This window comes from Zootoca vivipara, chromosome 13, assembly GCF_963506605.1.
Source record: "Zootoca vivipara chromosome 13, rZooViv1.1, whole genome shotgun sequence".
NCBI classification, from domain to species: Eukaryota; Metazoa; Chordata; class Lepidosauria; order Squamata; family Lacertidae; genus Zootoca; species Zootoca vivipara.
The window spans coordinates 11,006,874-11,029,405 of NC_083288.1; the positions used below are offsets into that span (position 1 = coordinate 11,006,874).

At 45.3% G+C, this 22,532-nt stretch overlaps 1 protein-coding gene across 1 annotated transcript in view; it reads left to right on the forward strand.

Moving 5' to 3' along the window:
• Window positions 1-392: 392 nt before the first annotated feature.
• The window catches only part of ACE (angiotensin I converting enzyme), a 58,489-nt gene continuing 36,349 nt past the window's right edge, over window positions 393-22,532 (forward strand). The window contains exons 1-2 of the mRNA XM_035136427.2: window positions 393-780; window positions 20,686-20,853. Of these exons, the coding sequence (XP_034992318.1) occupies window positions 562-780; window positions 20,686-20,853 (387 nt within the window). The 5' untranslated portion in view covers window positions 393-561. The remainder of the gene's footprint in view (window positions 781-20,685; window positions 20,854-22,532) is intronic.

The following is a 22,532-nucleotide window of genomic DNA, read 5'->3' on the forward strand; positions in this document are numbered from 1 at the left end:
GCGACTTGGAGGCTAATTGGCAAGGCGAGGAAGGCAGCGCTCGCTCCCTCCACTGGAATGCTTTCCTCTGAGGAGAGCAGGCGAGCTGCGTCCGGCTCGCCGCCGCTCTCCTCCGGCCGGAGAGCAGCGGGCTCCTCGGGGCGCCTCTCCCCCCCTTGAAGTCCGTTCTCTTCCTCCGGACTCCACCCCACCCCACCCCACCCCACCGACTTCCCATCTCCCTGCCATTCCCGAGGACGGGCGGCCAAGCTTCTCCAGCTCCCCGCGCTTCGCTCTCTGCCTCGCGCTCTCTCTCGCGCGCCCTCTTCGCCTGGGCGCGCGTTTGTTTTGCCCGTGACGGCGGCGAGGCACCGGAGCGGAGCGGACTTTGGCAAGGCGAGGGGCCGCCCTTGCGGCGAGTGCTTGGCGGCGGGCGGGCAGCGGCGAGCCCCGGAGGGCAGCCTTGGCGCTTATCTGCTCCGAGGAGCGAGGCAGGCGCGGCCGTGGGCAGGGTCTCCGGGGAGCCGGCGGCAGCTTTATAAGCCGGCGCTCTTCGCGGGGACGGCCTCGTCTGGCGCCAAGATGCCTCCTGTCACCACCTTCCTGCTGCTCTTCCTGGGTGCCGGAGGGGCGCTCTCCCTTGAGGACCCCCTCATGCCCGGAGAATACAACCACACCGAGGAGGGAGCCGTGCAGTTCGCCCAGGACTACAACAGCACCGGCGAGACGGTCTTCTTCGAGAGCGTCTCCGCCAGCTGGAATTACAACACCAACCTGACAGACTTCAACTCCCAGCAGCAGGTAAGCAGAGGAGCCCGCTCCGGCCGCCCAGGCAGGCACCTGCCGCTCGGTAAGTCGGAGGCGATGCCCCTGCCCAGCCTCAACCGCAACGAGACTTTTCTTTCTCAGGCCGTTTTCACTTCTCTGCGTCCTTCCTCTGGCCCTCCTTCTGTAACTTTGACACTTAAGCCAAGCGGAAAGGTCACAGCGCGAGCCTGGGCAAACAGGGGTACCAACTTGAATAAAATATTGTGGGGCCCCCAGGTAAGCCCCGCATAGGCAACCAAACGACACAGTGCACACTATTTGAGTGGCAACGCCCATCAACTTTGTAGGGGTCAGCCCCCTCAAATGTTTTGTTGTGGGGGGAACTGAAGCCCCCACAGCCCTTAGGAGTTGGCTCCTATGGGGCGAAATATCCACCATCAGTTGGGAATAAAGCTCTCCTTCTGCCCCATAGGAGCCAACTCCTAGGGGCCGAGACCCTTTGGTCTCCCCCCAATAAAATATTTGAGGGGGTCGCCCCTCCAAAATTGATGGGTATTTTATTCAAGTTGACATCCCTGTTCTACCCTGCCACAGTGAACGCAGCAGTTTATCTCCTTATCAGTTGCCTCTGATGCCAAAGTGCCAACATATATACTGCATATATACTCTCTCTCTCTCTCTCTCTCTCTCTCTGTGTGTGTGTGTGTGTGTGTGTGTGTGTGTGTGTGTACAGTATAAAGGTAAAGGTAAAGGGGCCCCTGACCATCAGGTCCAGTCGTGTCCGACTCTGGGGTTGCGCGTTCATCTCGCTCTATAGGCTGAGGGAGCCGGCGTTTGTCTGCAGACAGCTTCCGGGTCATGTGGCCAGCATGACAAAGCTGCTTCTGGCGAACCAGAGCAGCGCACGGAAACACTGTTTACCTTCCCGCCGGAGCGGTCCCTATTTATCTACTTATACTTTGATGTGCCTTCGAACTGCTAGGTGGGCAGGAGCTGGGACCGAGCAACGGGAGCTCACCCCGTCACAGGAATTCGAACCACTGACCTTCTGATCAGCAAGCCCTAGACTCTGTGGTTTAACCCACAGCGCCACCTGGGTCCCTGATACAGTATATATATATATGTAAATTAAATATGATTTAGGTATATTATTGTCACGGAAAAATATCTGTCGCTTCTAACTTCAGGACCCTGGAGCAAATTCTGGATCTTGAGCAAAGCCTGCACTAGCCTGGGGTTTCCCTGTCTTGAAGCTTTTTTCCGCTGCCACCCAATCTGACCTCGTCTTGTTCACTTTCACATAGAGTCAGACATTTCCTGCAGTGGGCTTTCTGGGCTTTTCTGGTAGCCTTTTATATCCTGTAGTGTATACAGTACCTGTTGGGAGTACTGCCATGACATTAAAGATTATCAGCTGTGGTAGTCAACATTTATTTTTGTATGCCCTGCCTTTGTATGCTATTTCTCCTCCTCGTGATGCTGTTGATGTTCCATTTTGCAGACGGAGAAACTGAGACAGGTTTCCCTGAGGGTGCTTAATGATCCCCAAACTGAGAAGTTAGAAAACGCAGCGATGGAAAGCTGTGGACACAGTTACACCTTCAAAACTCATTCGGAGCTCGTTGTTTCCCTCAAAGAATTATGGGCACTGTAGTTTCTCCCTCACAGAGTTACAATTCCTAGCAGGGCTTAACAAACTAGAGCACCCAGAATTATTTGAGGGGGTGGCTGTACTTCAAGCATCGTTTAATGGTATCGTATGTTCTTGGTGTGCAGCTATTGTTCTCCCCACTCGCTGCTTGAAGTCCCACGCAGAATCTGATTCCTCCTACTGAGGCATTGATCTCTTGTGGCTGCTTCTCTTCCTGGGCCGAGCCTGCATTGGAATGAGGTGGTGAGGGATGTGGGGGGGGGAGTGTAAAAACCAGTAAGCCAAGTAATTTGGCTAGACTAGACCAAAGTAAATACCTTTCTATCTAATGGAGAACTACTTGGTGATATTCATTACTATGAAATATTGATGGGGGGATGTCCCACAAGTTTAGGTAGAAGTGGATTTAAGGACAGCATATATAGAGGTTTCTATAAGTCTGCATGGTGTGGAGAAAATGGACGGAGATAGGATTTCCTCCCTCTCTCATAATGCTAGAATTTGGGGCCATCCAGTGAAGCTGCATAGTGGGAGATTTAAGAGAAAGAAGAGGAGCCTGCCTAGTTGAACTACAGAACTCACTGCCACAAGATGTGTTGGCTGTCAGCTTTAGGTGGCTTTAAAAGGGGGTTAGACAAATTCAAGGGTGATAAGGCTATCTATGACTGCTTCCTCCAGGACCCAAGGCAGCAAACAATGTGAAATACTTATTTATTTATTACATTTCTATCCAGTCTTTCCTCCAAGGAGCTCAAGATGATGTACATAATTCTCCTCCCCATTTTATCCTTACAACAAACCTGCAAAGTAGGTTAGGCTGAGAGTGAGTGACTGGCCCAAGGTCACTCAATGACCTTTATGCCTTGGGGTGTGTGTGTCTGATGCTTTAACTCAGTCATATCCAAAGTCCGTCTTGGGAGCCTAATCTGGCCTGCCGGTTGGTTTAATCCGGCCCCTGTGGCAGTTTATTTCCTGGGGTAAACCCAACCACATCAATCCTAAAAAAGCTCAACAACTTTGGTTGGCCCTCACGGCCCTTCACTTCATCAAATCTGGCCCTCTTTGAAAAAAGTTTGGACACCACTTCTTTAACTACTACATTATACCAGCTCTTCCGTCCCTAAGCCAACCGCATATTTTACGACATAAAAAATTAACAGCAGCTGCGACAAAATGATAAACAAGTAAATCCATGTAATGTAGACTATTTAATAATATATGACAGTACTGTATTACTAGAATAAATCAGAAAATGGAAAATGGAAGGTATACTTATTAGACCTCACAGGACACTAAAAAGAATAGTAAAAAATAAATAAATCACAATATTATATAGATTTATTTATGATGTAAGCCTCCAAGGTTTAATTGCAGGAGAAAATGTTTGATCACTTGGCTGAAATTTATTTGTTCTTCAATTTCATGTTCAACTGAAAGGATTGTCATATTTGATCTCAGGTAGGTTTTAATTAATTTTGGCTTGCTGAAGCTTCATTCACAGGAGGCTATCATAATGTTTACACAGCTGCCACTAACTTGAGTGGTACACATTATTATTTTTCTTGCAGTGACATCTCGCCCCCAACCACAATAATATTTAGTACTGCTCATTACTAATGATTTCGACTAACACATTATTAAAAGAAACAAATGCTATTTTTGTTAATGTATGTGTGTATGCTGTTGAATTACTTTGCAGAGTTAGCGCACCTTTTATTTGTATTATAACATTTATATACTGCTTGATTGTAACGAAAAAAGAAAAAAACTAAAGACCTCAGAGAAGTTTATAAAAAAAAGAAAAGCTGGCTGCATATCAAATAGTTGTTGCCTTAATTCAAAGGAACCACACTCAGACTGAAAGATAAGAAAGTTTAGTTTATTACAGTATAATTAATACATAATTGGATAATGAAGACTTCCTGTTCTAACTAAGTTGGAAATGCAAAGGAGCCATGCTTGCCCTTTGACCTCTGCAGGAGAAAGTGTTCCTTCACACAGCACACAGGTTCAACTCAACTCTCACGGGAGGCAATGATTGCCACCAACCTGAGCAGCTTTGAAAGAGAACTGGAGGAATTCATAGAGGAGAGGGCTATCAGGGCTATCAGTTGGAGCTATGCCATGTCTCCGCAGTCAAAGGTGGTATGCTTCAGAAATGAATGCCCATTGCTAGAAACCGCACAAAGGGAAAGTGCTCTTGTGCTCAAATGGAAATGGTGATCAACCGGAAGTCCTTTGTCTTATGTTCTGCTCTTATGAGAGAGGCACAAGAAGATGTCTCCTCCACTTTCTTGACTTCAGAAGTATGAGTGGGAGAAAGCGGGGAAGCGAGAAGTTAGGGCAGCAACCCTAAAAACATCAGTCTAGGATCAAAAGAGAGGTCAACACTGGCAAAGGGCAGTGAGGTTGTCTAGGGAGCTTAGAGGTACACACCCCTCTATCTACTTTCTCCCCTTGCAAACCACACCAGCTGAGTTGCATCCCAACCGTTTCAACATAGACACCTTACAGTTATCGTGATTATGGAGCCTCTGTGAATCAAGGACGCCATTCACCCCATCTTTTTCTTCCAACCCTGCAAAGCAGAACCTGATTCTGGGATGGTGTTACATCTTGGGATGGACACTGATTCCCAGGGCCGGCCCTAAGGCAAGGCTGGGTGGCGCAATGCGCCAGGCCGCCGGGCCGCCAGGGGGGCACCGCACTGCAGTGCCTGTGGCAGCCGCGCTGCGCCCGCCCACTGCGCTGAGAAATGGGGGGGGGTGCCGGAGGGATCGGCCCTGCTGATTCCAAATACAAGCTTCTGGAAAACAACAGCAGGAGGAAGCTGTTGCTCTTGTGTCCTGCTTGTGGGCTTCCTGTAGGCATCTGCTTGGCTACCTAGTAGAAGGAACAAGCTGGGTGAGATCAAGAAGGGCTCTTGTTATGCTCTATAGTGTGCTATTTGTGGGCTGCCTAGACATATCTGTCTGACCACTGTGGAATACAAGATACTAAATTAGAAGGACTCTTACATTTAGTCTGCCCTATGTTCTTACTCAAGTGAGCATGCCAGCCAGGCAAAGGGCATGTAGTGTGAAGTTAAATGGTATGGAATCACTGGCCTGGATTGTCCACCCTGTGCTTCTTCTCCAAGCTGTGGCTGGAAGGTCTGTGTCCAAGGCATGGCTGCCAAGTTCTCCCTTTTTTTAAGGGAAATTCCCTTATGCTGAATAGGCTTCCTCGTGAGAAAAGGGAAAACTTGGCAGCTATGGTCCAAGGGGAGCAGGTCATGAGTGAAGAGGAAGTTTTGCCACATACCGTACTAAAAGCAGATTTCTGTTTTTGAGCCTTCTGTTCCAGGTTAATTTATCCAGAGTGCCCCCACAAGTCAAATTTAGTTCTCATGGTTGGTAATGCAGATTTGAAAGTGCACTCTGTGCAAAAAGCAAAGTTGTCCTCAGAAAAGATTAAACATTAAGCAGCAGCAGCAGCCTGCTTTGTGGGTCGTGGCTGTTGATTGCCAGCATGTAGGTGGCAGTCTGAGAATTGCTGCAAATGCCTGGCTCCTACCCTGCCTCTTCTGAACTCTGCAGCCTCCTCTCTTGATGTACAAGCACAGGAAGGGAACTTCCTTCGTTGTTAGCGCTCACAATGAAGAATGAACTGTTTCCAACTTGCATACAGGATCTAGGCGCTAACAGAGGAAGAGATTGTTTAATTGTGTGTTTTAACAGGACAGCAAAGTGAACATGGCTTGCCAAAGAACAAATAGAAGCGAGGGCTGGTGGTGTATACATTTTCCAGGGATGCCCTTCCAACAAGTCTAGGTATTCTAGAGCTGTGATCACACTCTGTTTCTTGCGCAGTGACTGCATTTCCGGTGCTGGGCTTTTAATCCACGCCCCCACAATGATATTCAAAATGCATATGTATTCTGTTCTTTGTTATAAGGTACTACTGTTTGATGCATAGTTTGTTGTTTCTCAAAACAGCTTCATCCTGTCTGCAGTCCATAAGCCGTTCCAAATTTGTCTCTAGCCCAAGATGTGAACAACTTTGTACAGGGCAAAGACATCCCTGCACATCAACACCCCCTCGGTGTGTTAACTGTGCTCTAAAGTTGTAATGTGAACACACACCTTTTGACTGCTCTGTGCTGTGGGCAGAAGATGAGGTGGACTTTTCCTTCCCTGTATGCCTATGTGGATATTTTCTGCTCACACAAAGGGCAAAGGAATTGATGTTGCATGAAAGCTAGGAGAGACCAGGTGGTATGCAAAGGGGCTAGCCAATAAGAGAGAGGCTAAGCAATAATGGAAGGTGTTGAAAACATGGAGAAGGTTTAGATGTTGAATCCTGGTACAGTAGAGTATCATCAATAGCGTTAGCTGAGAAACTGACATGCCAAACCCAAAACTGCCAGAGGAACTACTAGTTCCTTATTACGGTATTTTATAATAATTTTGTAAAGAAACAAGAATGTGACAGAAATACTCCCTCGGCACGCATAAGAATGTGACAAGACCTTTTGGAATAAATTTTTTGAAACGTTTATTACAAGATGTTGTACATGCTGGTGCAATGATCAGGATGTGTTTTGAAATTTGATGTTAAATGAGTTCCATACTTTATTCTTATTGTTATTTGAAAAATAAGGAGGGAAAGCCCTTATTTAAAAAGAAGAGAGATGCTAGAAGACTTGAGTATTTGGGATGGGGGCCAGGGGTATTAGTAGTGCTATTTTTCTAGAAAAAGAAGTGTCAGAACTCACCACGAACTCCTGGCTTGTTCTCTTATAATGGCAATGGCGCCTACCTGAGAGGTGCTAGAACTGAGTCCCATTGAGTTCCAGCTGATAAAAAGCCCTGAGCATCTGTCAATGAAAAGGTTGTCATGGACCCTAGCAGAGGCTGACAGCCAGTGTGGATGTGTGCTAGAATCCAATGATAAGACTGTGTGTGTGTGTGTGTGTGTGTGTGTGTGTGTGTGTGTTTGTGACTGAGCATCAGTTTTCGTCTTGCTCTTCTTACAGGGTGTTGGAGGCAGGCACAACAAGAAGTAGTGCAGAAAGAGATCTCTCAGATTTTTAAGATGACATTTCATATTTGAGGTTTCCTCCCCAGACGGGATAAATATTTTGCCTCCCCACCCCAACCCTCAGCTTTATCTGTGGCACTTGTGTGCCACACACAGGACACACCACTCTCAGCTAAAGCTGCACAGATTTCTGTGACGGGGAAATGTTTTCTCATTGAAATCATTGAAATCAGTGAGACCGAAAAGTAACTAACAATAGGTGCGTTGTGACAGATGAGTTTAAATAGCATCCTCTTCCCCCTCCCTCTGTCTGGCAGGACACCTTCCACCATCTTGCTCAACAAAGTACTAAGTGCCCCAATAAACATCTTTATGTGGCTTTTGTGAACTTTACAAATTTACACACACACCCCTCCCAGGAAAAAAAAGTTATCTCTTGCCAGATACTGACTTCTTTGTGACTTATGTCTCTCTCTGTGCTAGCTGATGCAAAGATTGGTAGAAAAGGGCTTTCTAACTATAAATTGTCATGGCGATGCCCTGATATGATCATAATTTTGTTATATATTTTTTTTGCTATTTTACTACTTGCTTTTTATCACTTATTTTATCGCTGCTTTTAAATCTTTGATTCTGTTTTTTTTAGTTTACTGTGCTTTATATACATAATGTATATAAAACACAGTAAATAAAAAAAGAAAACAAGATCACAAGTCATTTTCTTTAAAAAAATTCTTGCATACCTTTGAAGAAGTCTGTTTGAATTTTTTGGAAAGCCTTTGGTCATAAGCAACAAACGTTCGACCTGGCTTGACAATTTCAGTACCATTTTCTAATGCCAAAGTAATGAAGGAGATTTAAAAGATTGAAGTATTTCTACCTTCCCAGCATAGAGGCTCAGGTAGTCCTGTTATGGATTTCCAGAATCTGTTGCCTAAGGCAGATGCCTCACTACACCTAATATTAGGGCTTCTTCCCTAAAAATAATTTCCAGAGAAATGTCCCTTTGCTTGGCCAATGTCCCTGATGTCAGTGAGCCCTCACTGAAGCATAAAAGGCCACATGAAATTATTCATAAAATGTATCCAGTTGTCCTGACCAGGTGACCAGGACACTTGGGCTGGAGGCTGTTTGCAGCTAAGGAGCTAAACTAGGTTCTTTGTTCTGAGACGGATGCTACTGTTCAGGGGACCACTGAGCCAGGTGCCACCACTCCAGGATTCATAGAACTGGTGCCAGAGCCCTCACAGAAATCCTATCCTGAGCTAGAGGAAGTAAGTGCCTCCTACCATGCCACACTAGTTCAGTGGGGCAGGGAGCAGGGAGCACCCCAGGGGAGAGGTCATGGAATCAGGGCCAGCCCACACATGAGGCAAGGTAAGGCACCTGCCTCAGACAGCAGGAACCACTGTGGACAGATGGTTAATTCTGTAATACTCCAGTTCTCTACAAGGGGGCAGAGTCTAGAGGAGGTGAACTGGTGGCAGAAGCTGCCCAGGACAGAGTTCGCTTCCAACCTTTGTCAGAAGCAATTAGCTCACTAGGAACTTTTCGATGGTCCTATGTAACCATTCAGCTGCGTTCCCATGGGGCCTCCTCTGCAGGACCAGAACAGGACACCAACTTCATTAACACAGATTTACTGGCCCCACGGTGTTCCCGAAATTACCTGTAACAGTTTAAAATAGTTAATAATAATTAATAATTTTCAAACCTCCTTCTGCTTGCTTATCCAAACTGGCAGCTGTTTATTTGGTAGTTATTTGTTCCCATAACCACAGATGAGATACCCTCAATCTAAATAAGTTTGCCTCTTTCTCCTCCGTTACACACAAGTCACCCACAGAACATGGTCTTCTTGTGGATAGAGGATACGGGTGCCAAAATAAGCTCCCCCCCACCCCCACAGCCAAAACGACACAACCTTATCAACCAAGCCTATATGAGAAGCTAATCTGTTGCAATTCCCTCCATCCTGTGCTTGGCCTCTCTGCTTTTCCTCCTCAATTAGAACCTCTTAATAGCTGTAAAAAAATCACCAGAGTAGCACAGCTCTTGCCTTAGCCTAGGGCTGCTTCTTCTACATGGTTGGGGCTTAACAAGCTACTACCCAATGTATGTAGAGGATAAGGAGACATTCTCCATGTATATGACTTACAGCAGAACCTGGTGTCAGGTGCAGAGCTTTGGCATCCTGAAAAATCAGCTTTCAATTCCTAAAAAGGGGGGCAAATGTTTAATTCTTATGGCCATGAAGATGGCATGTGGACCATGCTTGGGGGTGGGGGAAAGGGGAACTTAACATTCTCTTTGCTTGTTATATACAGTCGTACCTCGGGTTACGACCACCTCGGTTTGCGAACAGTTCGGGTTACGAACTGCGCAACCCCGGAAGTGTTTTCGCTGCGCGCGCGATCGAACAACCTGCACATGCGCAAAGCGCGAAAATCGTGAAAATCGCGCTTTGCGCATGCGCAAAATGGCGGCGCCCATCGCGTTCAGTTTACGAACTATTCGGGTTACGAACTGCGATCCGGAACGGATCGCGTTCGTAACCCGAGGTATTACTGTATATGAATGTGTGTGTGAGAGAGAGAGTGTGTATGCATTTCTGTACACTACTCATAAAAAGCAGCAACAGAGCAGCTTACAACAATTGTACTGTCAACCATAACAATAAACAGCCTATTAAAAAGTTAAATGTTCCTCCCTGACGTAGCTAAAGTAAAATTAACCGTACAAAGCAAGCGAAGACAAGCATGTATGGTTTCACATAATTTGTTTAAGCTACAGAATCAAGCTTTTCTTGGCATACAATCTGCGCAAGGTATTTTAGTGCGAGAGTATACAATCCCTTGCCTTCACTTTTAGCTAGTGTCAATCCATTTACTTCAACTAACTGTTTCTGCGTGTAATGCTATATCGTAATGCATGAACATGGTCCCGTCTCTACTCTCTTCCACTGGAATAACAACCACTGATACTGCAAGCACAAAGCATTTGAGTTTGTGTTCAGCTAACCATAGTTTGTTGTTATGTCTGAAACTGGGCAAACCATGGTTAGTTTTATTTACAGTGGTACCTCTACTTACGAATAACTCTACTTACAAATGTTTCAACTTACGAATGGAGCTCCATCCGCCATCTTGGATGCAGTTTAGATAGGATTTTTTCTACTTACGAATTTTTTCTCCTAATGCATTCCTATGAGATTCGACTTACATTTTTTTTCGACTTGCGAATGTGCGTTTGGAATGCATTAAATTCGTAAGAAGTAGAGGTACCACTGTATTTATTTAGACTGTTTATATCTTAATATTCGTCCAAATATTTCAAGGTAGGTAGCAGCATAGTTCAATAAAATACCCATACATAAGATCATAAAAGCACAATAAAAGTAAGATAACAACAATGCTTGTTTCCTGGGCTGGAGCAGTAGGCAAGGTATGTTCCTTGTCATGACACTCAACCTCAAAGACAGAGGAGGATGACTTGGCAGAGCCAGGGGCCGGTATGCAACCAGTTTGAGGAACTGAGCCAAGTTCTTGATACTGAACCTTGGCCTTGGTTATAAACCCGACTATGCCTTTCCCTGAATGGACTTCATCTAAGGCATTAAGTACCTCCCACCAGTAATGAACAGTATGGCGATGGGCAGCACTCCCTTGACCTCCTGACAGCTGTGTTGCTGCTTACTGGGAAGAAGGGGGAAGGCAGCTGGGAGGTCAATGCCATGCAAACATACCAGCTTCCTGGTTGTTGGGAGGTCAGGGGAGCTGCTACCCCACCATGCCATCCACTACTGCTTCCCACTCCACTGAGCATCTCGGCAGTTCAGAGAGCACATTAGGAGAGAGGGCACAGAAAGGAGGAGAAGCACTGGTGTCCAGACCAGAAAGTTGGTCCTTTAAGGATTTGCACATCTCAGGCAGGGGAGTTTAGAAGACAGAGACTTGGATGGAGGGACTGAAAAGAACTCATTCTGCTTCCAGCCTTTGCCAAAGCAGGCTGCTCATTTGGAGCTTTCTGTGCCTTGCGGATGGGTCAGTACATTCCTGTACCATGACGCCATAGCTCAGTGTTATGTCTGGATGTAGCCACTGATTTTAATGGCATGTGAATTTGAAAGAGCTTGTGCGTGACTGCTGGTCTCGCTCCAGGTTGTATATAATTTCTCTCTTGTAACATTGTTGGGGAAGATGGCTATACACAACCCAGGTTACACTCACAACATACTTTTAAAGCACTTTTACACTGCTTTAACAATCATTACTTTCCTCCCAATGAATCCTGGGAACTGTAGTTTCTTAAGGGTTGCTGACCTCACCAACCTACAATTCCTAGCACTCTTAACAAACAGCCACTCACACGATTGTTAAACGTGGTATAAGAGTGCTTGAAATGTATTGTGTGAATATGACCGCACACTGGATCTTCAAAGGTGGAGAGACAGAAGACCAACGTACGTGTGTGTGTGTGTGTGTGTGAGAGAGAGAGAGAGAGAGAGAGAGAGAGAGAGAGAGAGAGAGAGAGAGAGAGAGAGAGAGAGAGAGAACTGGGCCTTAGAAAGCTGTAATTGTGGAGCAGCCTCTGTAGACCACTTGCAGGAACAGTTGTGTCCCATAAAGTGATTCCTCTTCCGCGAAGTATGTTTTCCCCATTCTGGGCTTAAACACACTTACCTTTCCTTCAAGCTTTACAGGCACGCTCCATATCTGAGTGCCCTTGCTCCAGAGCTTTCCATACAAAAATCCACTCTTTAAAGCTGAATTGAAACTTTAAAGCCCAAATTGCCATTTGCTGCATTTCAGCTTTAAAGAGCAGGTTTTTGTGGGTAGAGCTCCAGAGCAAAAGGGAAAAAAGGGCACAGACCTTTTCCTAGAAAGAGCAGGACAAAAGGGAAGTATGGATGAGCCTTTACAATACCCCCTCCCTACCCCAACCTCTGCTATCTACTCTTCAAGGGACGCCTTTCTAACGTGCAGAAGAGCTGTAGATTAAAAAGTCCACCTCCCCCTACAGCTTGCACTCCCTGCCTTTTCTTAATGGAACATCCAAAACTCCCACAGTCAGAGACGGGATATTGTTGCTGTGGGTTTTGTTTACTTTTGTAACATTTTTGTTTTCTTGGGGACTGAGTGGAGGATTTCCTTTCTGGTTTAACTACTATATACAGATTCCCTCCTAAACTAGTGACCCTGAGACAGGGCTTATCCACACCCTCTTTTTCCACTGCTTTCCCCACCCCCACCCCCACCGGGGGAAAACTGCTCCTTAGCACTCAATCGGAGTAAACAGCAGCTTGGGGTTTCTCTAGATTGATGTTTGCTCTGATTCAGAGCTAAAGAGCGGGTTTTCCCTAGGAAAGGAGCAGAGCGAGGAGAAAAACACTTGGACCTGGGCCTAGAAAGCATGAGTCAAACACAAACCACTTGGACCCACACTTTCTAGGCGTGGGTCAAGCGGAAGTGTAGGTGAGCCCTAGTCTTGACTTCCAATTGCAGGATGTGGCTTGACTCATTTTATGGAGCCATCTGAAGCTATTTGGTCTGCAATCCGCCTTCTGATGGGTTCATGCTCTCTGCTTGTGGTGAATTGTGGTGTGGATTGCCAGCAAGCAAATCTGTGGGGTGGATGAGCTGGTCAGATCTGGTGCTGCCCCTCAAGGCCTTTCCAGCCCTGCCAGTCAACTCTAGACCACCTATTTATGAATCCAAACTTATCTCTTCACTTTAAGTGCCTACAGTTTGTGACTGTGATCATGTTTTATTTATTTTGCTCTCAGGCACTGAAGACAGTTTACATTGATTGGGGATTTAAGACTGTTTTGAGGAAGTGTGGCCAGTTTTATACAGTGGAACCTCGGTTTATGAACACCTCGGTTTACGAATTTTCGGTTTATGAACGCCGCGGACCCATCTGGAATGAATTAATTCACTTTCCATTACTTTCAATGGGAAAGTTCACTTCAGTTTATGAACGCTTCAGTTTATGAACAGACTTCCGAAACCAATTACACCCATGCTTCGGGTTAAGTACGCTTCAGGTTGAGTACTCCGCGGACCCGTCTGGAACGGATTAATCCACTTTCCATTACTTTCAATGGGAAAGTTCGCTTCAGTTTATGAACGCTTCAGTTTATGGACAGACTTCCGGAACCAATTGTGTTCATAAACCGAGGTACCACTGTACTAACGACAGAGCGAGCTGATGGCATCATGCTGTACCAGTGCTAAAATAAGACAAGGTGGCCTTGTCAGAGATTGGTGGAGAAGCTGTAAATAAAGGCTAATGAGGTATAAGATTAGGCATCACCATTGTGAAGCCTATACAGTGGTACCTTGGGTTACAAATGCTTCAGGTTACAAATGCTTCAGGTTACAGACTCCGCTAACCCAGAAATAGTACCTCGGGTTAAGAACTTTGCTTCAGGATGAGAACAGAAATCGTGCTCCGGCGGCGTGGCGGCAGCAGGAGACCCCATTAGCTAAAGTGGTGTCTCAGGTTAAGAACAGTTTCAGGTTAAGAACGGACTTCCAGAACGAAGTTATTAACCAGAGGTACCACTGTATTTCTAGCCCATCAGCTGGTTGCAGGCAAAGTAACTCTACAGATAATAAAGGCAGCTGTGATTAGATTTATTAAATATATTTCAAGACAACAGTCTGGATTAATAAAGAATCAATAAACCAGAAGAGGTGAGATGCAACACAACCAGACACGGGGAAGACCTTTCTGGCACAAAGATAGGCCAGTCTAGGAAACAGCCGTCCTTGAGAGAATAACAAATAAGCTATGGTTGACACATGGATAGATCAAGAAAGATCTATGTGTGGGTTAATTTCGTAACGTATGCCAGTACTCCAGGAATGAACAATTCACGCATCTGTGTTTTGCTCAACCTGGTTGATCTACATTTATATTCAGACATAAATTAATCTTCACTTTGAACCCACTTCCTATGTTCAGTAGTAGAACAACACTTTGTATTGCTTCATTGGTAACCTAATAGGAAAAATGACTATTACTCATACTTAACCTAAACACAACCAAGAGGCATTCAGCTATGTGATGTTGAATGTTATCTGTTAACTCTGTTCTATCCTGCTTCCCCTTTGTTTTCTTTTTTGTTTAAACCAATTCACGAACCAAAAACCTCTGTGTTGACCCCTGATGATGAACCATATGTTGTAGATATTAGGTAAAAGGTAAAGCGGCCCCTGACCATCAGGTCCAGTCGTGTCCGACTCTGGGGTTGCGGCACTCATCTCGCTCTATAGGCCGAGGGAGCCGGCGTTTGTCTGCAGACAGCTTCCGGGTCATGTGGCCAGCATGACTAAGCTGCTTCTGGCGAACTGGAGCAGCGCACGGAAACGCTGTTTACCTTCCCGCCAGAGTGGTCCCTATTTATCTACTTGCACTTTGATGTGCTTTCGAACTGCTAGGTGGGCAGGAGCTGGGACTGAGCAACGGGAGCTCACCTCATTGCAGGGAGATTCGAACCACCGGCCTTCTGATCAGCAAGCCCTAGACTCTGTGCTTTCGAACTGCTAGGTGGGCAGAAGCTGGGACTGAGCAACGGGAGCTCACCTCATTGCAGGGAGATTCGAACCACCGGCCTTCTGATCAGCAAGCCCTAGACTCTGTGGTTTAACCCACAGCGCCACCTGGGTCCCTTATGTTGTAGATATTACTGACATTTTATTGTGCTGTTTTTGCGATATGCAAATGACATGAGAGGACTTGGTCCATTTATTTAATAGGGACTGTTGAGGGGTTATACAGTTGGAGGCACAAGGCGCCCAATCTTGATAAAGGCCGCAACCAGGAGCAAAGGGCTAAAACCCTCTACCCTCCACACTAGGGTCCTAATCCATATTATCTTGGACCATTTGTGTCCTAGCACCAAAAAAAATAATTTTTGTTTAAAGGTGCAGCTACACAGCCCACATAATGTGTGCTCTTCTAGGGACTGTTGGCTGGCTTTGGCTGAGAATCAAACATTTTCAGGGGTGGAGGTCTGGCTGGGCAAGTCAGCAAGTTGACAACAGGATTGTTTAGGTTTATGAAGCAAGCTGCTGAAATATGGCTGTTAATTCCACCCCGCCAGCTGATTTTAATATTGTGTTATTTTTATTTTTGTGTAACACATCCTGGGACCTTATGGCAAAAGGGCAGGTTAGAAATGCGGTGTAACAAATAAATAGATGGAAATGTGGTCAAAGGCTCAGTAATTAGTGTGGGGGCAGACTGCAGCTCAGTGACTGCCACAAATCCCTATTTTCTTGGAATCCTTCAGTTCTGTCACCAAGCAGTGGTGGAGGGGTGGGGGCACACTCTTATCTTAAGCAAAAAATTATGTACTGTAACTGATGGATTTCTGCATGCAAATAGGCTTGCCACACAGGATTTCCTTTCTATTTATTTTTGGCACAGTTTGCCCATATTTCTGTTCAGGCTTTCTGTTTGTTGTTTTGTAACTCTCAATTACCTGCTACATTGGGAGTTTATTTTCCCTACGAAGTGGCATGTTATTTTTGGAAATTGCCTCCTAATCTGCAAGGAAGCACATTTCCTGGTAACAAAGTTAGCACCTATCCACAACCTTCTGATTTGGTATCATATTTTTCCATATTTTGTATGAGGTTGGGAACTCTTACACTTCTGGACTTATTGTTACATTTTGAGGACCTAATCTTTCATATCCTTGAGGTATCCAAACACAGAGGTTACGGCTGAAGGGATTCCTTTTCTGTCATCAGCTAGAAGTGGAATTTAAAACAGTGATCCTTTTATCCTGTTTACTCAGAAGTAGGGGTGGGTGAAATTGTCAATTCTGGGTTCTCTCTCCAGCCTTAAGTTCACATTTCCATGTTAGTTTGCCATTCAAAGAAACAAAATCTCATGAAATATAGCCTAGTGCGAATCTCTCCAAATATACATGTTTTTGTATGCAATTTTTGCCTAATATACATATTTCTGCAGACCATTTCCCCTTAATATAATAGGTTGTTGTATGTCATTTTCACCAATATATGCCTTTTTGTACATGTTACTTGACCGGAGATTTCAAAGGATGGCTGTGGTTTGTTTTCTCTTATTGTTTTGGAAAATGGCAATTCATCTTTAAATGCAGATTGAATCAAATTTCTACAGCATCCCTGTTGTTTAGTCGTTTAGTCGTGTCCGACTCTTTGTGACCCCATGGACCATAGCACGCCAGGCACTCCTGTCTCGCACTGCCTCCCGCAGTTTGGTCAAACTCATGTTCGTAGCTTCGAGAACACTGTCCAACCATCTTGTCCTCTGTCGTCCCCTTCTCCTAGTGCCCTCAATCTTTCCCAACATCAGGGTCTTTTCCAAGGATTCTTCTCTTCTCATGAGGTGGCCAAAGTATTGGAGCCTCAGCTTCACGATCTGTCCTTCCAGGGAGCACTCAGGGCTGATTTCCTTAAGAATGGATAGGTTTGATCTTCTTGCAGTCCATGGGACTCTCAAGAGTCTCCTCCAGCACCATAATTCAAAAGCATCAATTCTTCGGCGATCAGCCTTCTTTATGGTCCAACTCTCACTTCCATACATCACTACTGGGAAAACCATAGCTTTAACTATACGGACCTTTGTCGGCAAGGTGATGTCTCTGCTTTTTAAGATGCTGTCTAGGTTTGTCATTGCTTTTCTCCCAAGAAGCAGGCGTCTTTTAATTTCGTGACTGCTGTCACCATCTGCAGTGATCAAGGAGCCCAAGAAAGTAAAATCTCTCACTGCCTCCATTTCTTCCCCTTCTATTTGCCAGGAGGTGATGGGACCAGTGGCCATGATCTTGGTTTTTTTGATGTTGAGCTTCAGGCCATATTTTGCGCTCTCCTCTTTCACCCTCATTAAAAGGTTCTTTAATTCCTCCTCGCTTTCTGCCATCAAGGTTGTGTCATCTGCATATCTGAGGTTGTTGATATTTCTTCCAGCAATCTTAATTCCGGCTTGGGATTCATCTAGTCCAGCCTTTCGCATGATGAATTCTGCATATAAGTTAAATAAGCAGGGAGACAATATACAACCTTGTCGTACTCCTTTCCCAATTTTGAACCAATCAGTTGTTCCATATCCAGTTCTAACTGTAGCTTCTTGTCCCACATAGAGATTTCTCAGGAGACAGATGAGGTGATCAGGCACTCCCATTTCTTTAAGAACTTGCCATAGTTTGCTGTGGTCGACACAGTCAAAGGCTTTTGCATAGTCAATGAAGCAGAAGTAGACGTTTTTCTGGAACTCTCTAGCTTTCTCCATAATCCAGCGCATGTTTGCTATTTGGTCTCTGGTTCCTCTGCCCCTTCGAAATCCAGCTTGCACTTCTGGGAGTTCTCGGTCCACATACTGCCTAAGCCTGCCTTGTAGAATTTTAAGCATAACCTTGCTAGCGTGTGAAATGAGCGCAATTGTGCGGTAGTTGGAGCATTCTTTGGCACTGCCCTTCTTTGGAATCGGGATGTAGACTGATCTTCTCCAATCCTCTGGCCATTGCTGAGTTTTCCAAACTTGCTGGCATATTGGGTGTAGCACCTTAACAGCATCATCTTTTAAAATTTTAAACAGCATCCCTAGTCAAAAGCAAATATCATTCAGCAGCAAATATCATTCAGCAGCACCCTGCAACTTTGATTAAACACTTCTTCCTTGCAGATTTTGCCTCTACAAGTAATTGCTTCCTGTTAAAGTGGCATGGCATTAGTGATGAGCTGCCCCTTAATTAGTAAGTTCTCATTCCTTGGGGTAGGGGTGGAGAGCTTCAAACAGTCTTTCCCTCTCATTGTTTTTTCCTTTTTTAATTTTATGGCGAAATACTGTCATTTCACACTTTAATAAAGGAAAAGGAAAACCTCAGTAATTCAAGCCACTCTCCTGTAGGGAACAGGAACTAACCAGTTAATGGTCAACAGCACTAATGCAACGCCATGCTGAACAGGAAGCAATTAGAGACAGAAGCTACAAAGTGAAAGTTTCTGATTGAGACACAGAAGCCCTAAAAATACATATAAAAACTCCAATACAAGCTGGCACTGCAACATTTGGGGACGACGACGTAGAAATCATCACCATATTAAGCCTGAAAACGATGGGAAGACAACAGCAGCCACAGCAATTTAAACGCAGGAGGTTGGCCATAACACTGCCTGTATTCTGCATAACAAGCAAGTGGTTGCAGACTAAATCGCTAGTGTGGAATCAACAAGGAAACCTACAATGGTAGCAAGCCTTTTGGATTAATACTCTGATCCAGTGCTCTGTCCTAGACCCTCCTGCTCCAAAACACCCAAAGAGTTCCCCTGTACTAGAAATAGAACCCTCATTTATTCATTTCAGCGGGTGGGGGTGGGGAGTAGGAAGCTGTCCACATTTCTACCTCGGCTCATACATATCTTCAGATGGAGTGAAATGTGCATTTAGAACTGAGTGTACAATGATTTCTTTTTAATGTGTCTGCATCTGTACAATTCACCCATATCACCTGTTCTGATCTGATCTGCTTCTTTTCAGTTTCATTATGATAAGGGTTTCCTCCATCTGTAGGTTTTGGGTTATTCTGGGCAGTCCCTGGGGAAGTGGGGAAACTTCTGATCTTCCTACTCCCTGGCCACAAACTCCTTGGTCTGTGATGAGAACTGTATCTGGCAGATTATGCTGTTACTGCTCTCTTTTTGGCTTTTTAAGAATATATATTTACAAGTATTACAGGAGAAAAGAAGGAAGGATTTCGGTGATAACGGATTCACCCCTTATTATAAAAAAATAACAATCAACTGCTTTGCTGTTATATTTCAAAATTTCAGTAAATATACTGACAGAAGGGTACAGTCTCTGTTAAATGTGAGAAAGCGTTTACTTATTACATTGTACAATCGTACCTCTGGTTGAGTACGCTGCAGGTTGCATACTTTCGGCTTAAGAATGCGGCGGACCCGGAAGTGTTTACTTCCGGGTTCCGCTGTGCGTGCGTGCGTGCGCAGAAGTGTTCTGCGCGCTTCGCACATGTGCAGATGTGCTCTATTGGCGCTTCACACATGCGCTAAAGTGCCGCTCTGGCTGCGTACTTTTCGGGGTGTGAACGGCACCCCAAAACGGATTGATTACGCAACCCGAGGTACCATTGTAAATTATTGCTTATTGTTGGATGGAAAGGCCTTCTTGCAAAATTTGAAAACGTAATGTTGATAATAAATAAATATTGTGGAAGATCCATGTCTAAAAAGTGTGCTGTTGGTTTAAACCTGAAACTGCAATAACCATGGAGAGGATGAAATCCCCCAACTCCACTGCTTCAAAGCCAGCCATAACTAAGCATTTAACTCAGTTGGTTACAGTGTGGTGCCAAGGCTGCAGGTTTGAATCCCTGCATGGGATAGCTGCATATTCTTGCATTGCAGGGGGTTGGACTAGATGATCCTCAGGGTCCCTTCCAACTCTACAGTTCTATGATTCTATCACTGTGCTTTTGCTATCCTGAGGAAAGAGCACAATGGAGCTACCACAATCTCCTTTCCTGATTTTAAAGGGCTGAAAAATGCAGCAATGGTAGGCAGTGGTGTGCTGAATACACACACACACACACACACACAGAGAGAGAGAGAGAGAGAGAGAGAGAGAGAGAGAGAGAGAGAGAGAGAGAGAGAGAGAGAGAGAGATTTAATGAGACAATAAATTGCAATTAAAATTTATCAGAAGGGGAGAAAAATTTAGTGAAATTCTCATGAGCCAGGTGGAGGGTTTTTGTTGCACTTGCTTTACTTTTGGGGTGGCAGAGGGGTGCTCTGGAGCACCCCTTCGCCCATCCTACAAATCAGCTCGCCAGTGGTCTGCACCCTGCAGCCCTCCCAGGTGCACATACTTCATGAGGTCGCTCCTTCCCATGTGGCGTTTTCAGATGAGAACGTGTGGGCAGCCAGGGAAGCGGCAAAGGAAAAATGCACCTGCCATGCTTGACCTCCTTGCAATAATAATAAGGTACACTCAAAACCCCTTTTATCGGAAGTCTGAAGAAATTCTAAAGTGCATTGAGAATGAGACCAAAACAACCCCCAAACAGGGAAACTGCTGCTTTGCAAGACCTTTCAGAAACTGCAGGGTAGATTTCAGCACAGCACTAGTGCCAAGGTTTTGGCGGCTGCCAGTCTGTCTGGGACCAACCAAGATGGACCGTTGAAGGTACCCAGTAACTGTGTGCTTACATATTACCTGTATCTATGTATTCCATCACCACCCCTTTACAGGTAGCAGCCTCTTTGAAGGAGCAAGAATTCACAGAGGTTTGGGGGAAGAAAGCAAAGGAGAGCTTCGGCAACATCTGGCGTAACTTCACTGATCCTCAGCTGAAGGAAATCATCAGATCTATCCAGACTCTGGGACCCTCCAACCTACCCATGGATAAGCGCCAACGGGTAAGGACACAACTCCAGACAAAGGGAGTCTACACCTGCGTGGTGGGTATGGATGATTCAGACTTATATACTAAGCAGTTGTTGTTTAGTCGTGTCCGACTCTTCGTGACCCCATGGACCAGAGCACGCCTGGCATTCCTGTCTTGCACTGTCTCCCACAGTTTGGTCAAACTCATGTTCGTAGCTTCGAGAACACTGTCCAACCATCTCGTCCTCTGTCGTCCCCTTCTCCTTGTGCCCTCCATCCCTCCCAACATCAGGGTCTTTTCCAGGGAGTCTTCTCTTCTTATGAGGTGGCCAAAGTATTGGAGCCTCAGCTTCAGGATCTGTCCTTTCAGTGAGCACTCAGGGCTGATTTCCTTCAGAATGGATAGGTTTGATCTTCTTGCGGTCCATGGGAGTCTCCTCCAGCACCATAATTCAAAATCATCAATTCTTCGGCGATTAGCCTTCTTTATGGTCCAGCTCTCACTTCCATACATCACTACTGGGAAAACCATAGCTTTAACTATACGGACCTTTGTTGGCAAGGTGATGTCTCTGCTTTTTAAGATGCTGTCTAGGTTTGTCACATACTAAGCAGTATATACATTATTAAATGCTCTGGTCCATGGGGTCACGAAGAGTCGGACACGACTAAATGACTAAACAACAACAACATTATTAAAATAAATAAAATACAAATACATAAATAAATTCCTAGTGACATCTCTGAGGAAGCTGATTATCTGCTTGGGTAAGGTAAAGTATGTTCCAAGTTGCTGGCCAGCTGCAGCATTTTGGGACTCCACAAACTACATTAACAGTGCAATTTTATATAGGTCTACTCAGAAGTAAGTCCCATTAGGCTCAACAGGCCTTACTCCAAAATCAGTGGATATAGCATTGCAGCCTGGTGTTGAAGTCTCCGCCAAAGGAGCCATTTATGTTATTCTTCATCTTAGTTCATATGCAGCATCCAAAAGTCATGGTGAGGTTGCAGGGAGAGACCAAAGAATGTAAGCTACTGCAGGGCTGCCCCACGAGGACTAGTGACTTGTGTCAGAGAGATTGGCCATGAAGGCTAAATTCCTGCTTAGTTTTCCAAATATGCCATGGAGATAAGTGAAGCATTTAACAGCAAATTCTGCCAAGCCAGAGAGAGAGAGAAAGAGAGAGAGAGAGAGTGCTCAAAGGAGTTCTTATCCCCTCCTGCTAGTAATCCATCCTCTTTGCCTGTTCTTAGTGTTCTGCAGCTAATTCTTTCCAACTAGTCTAGTGGAGCATGTAAAGCAATTTCACAGTGATGTTGCTTCAGACTGGAAAGAGAGTCCCTTGGTCCTTTTTTGAGTTCTGCAGATAGAAAGATCTGACCATCATCCCTGACCTGTACGGGAATCCCTGTTGTTTTAATCCAAGGTCAAACTAGGTGGTCCCTCCTTTCTAAATTTCAGCAATTTCAGCAGTGGTTAACAGTTCCCCCTAATGGGCAAACAACAGCTTCCAGGAGTGATTTTCAGTGGGAAAATGGTCGAAAGGCCAGCTGGCTCGGCCCCAGCTGGAGCATCTCCCCTCAGCCTTGCTGCTGCGGAGATCCATCGACCTCTGCTCTGGCGTACATCAGTGACTCAAGCTTGCAGGCTTGAGCACACTTTACTCAGCAGTGTAAACTGCACAACAGAAGAGGCATGAGGCTGTAG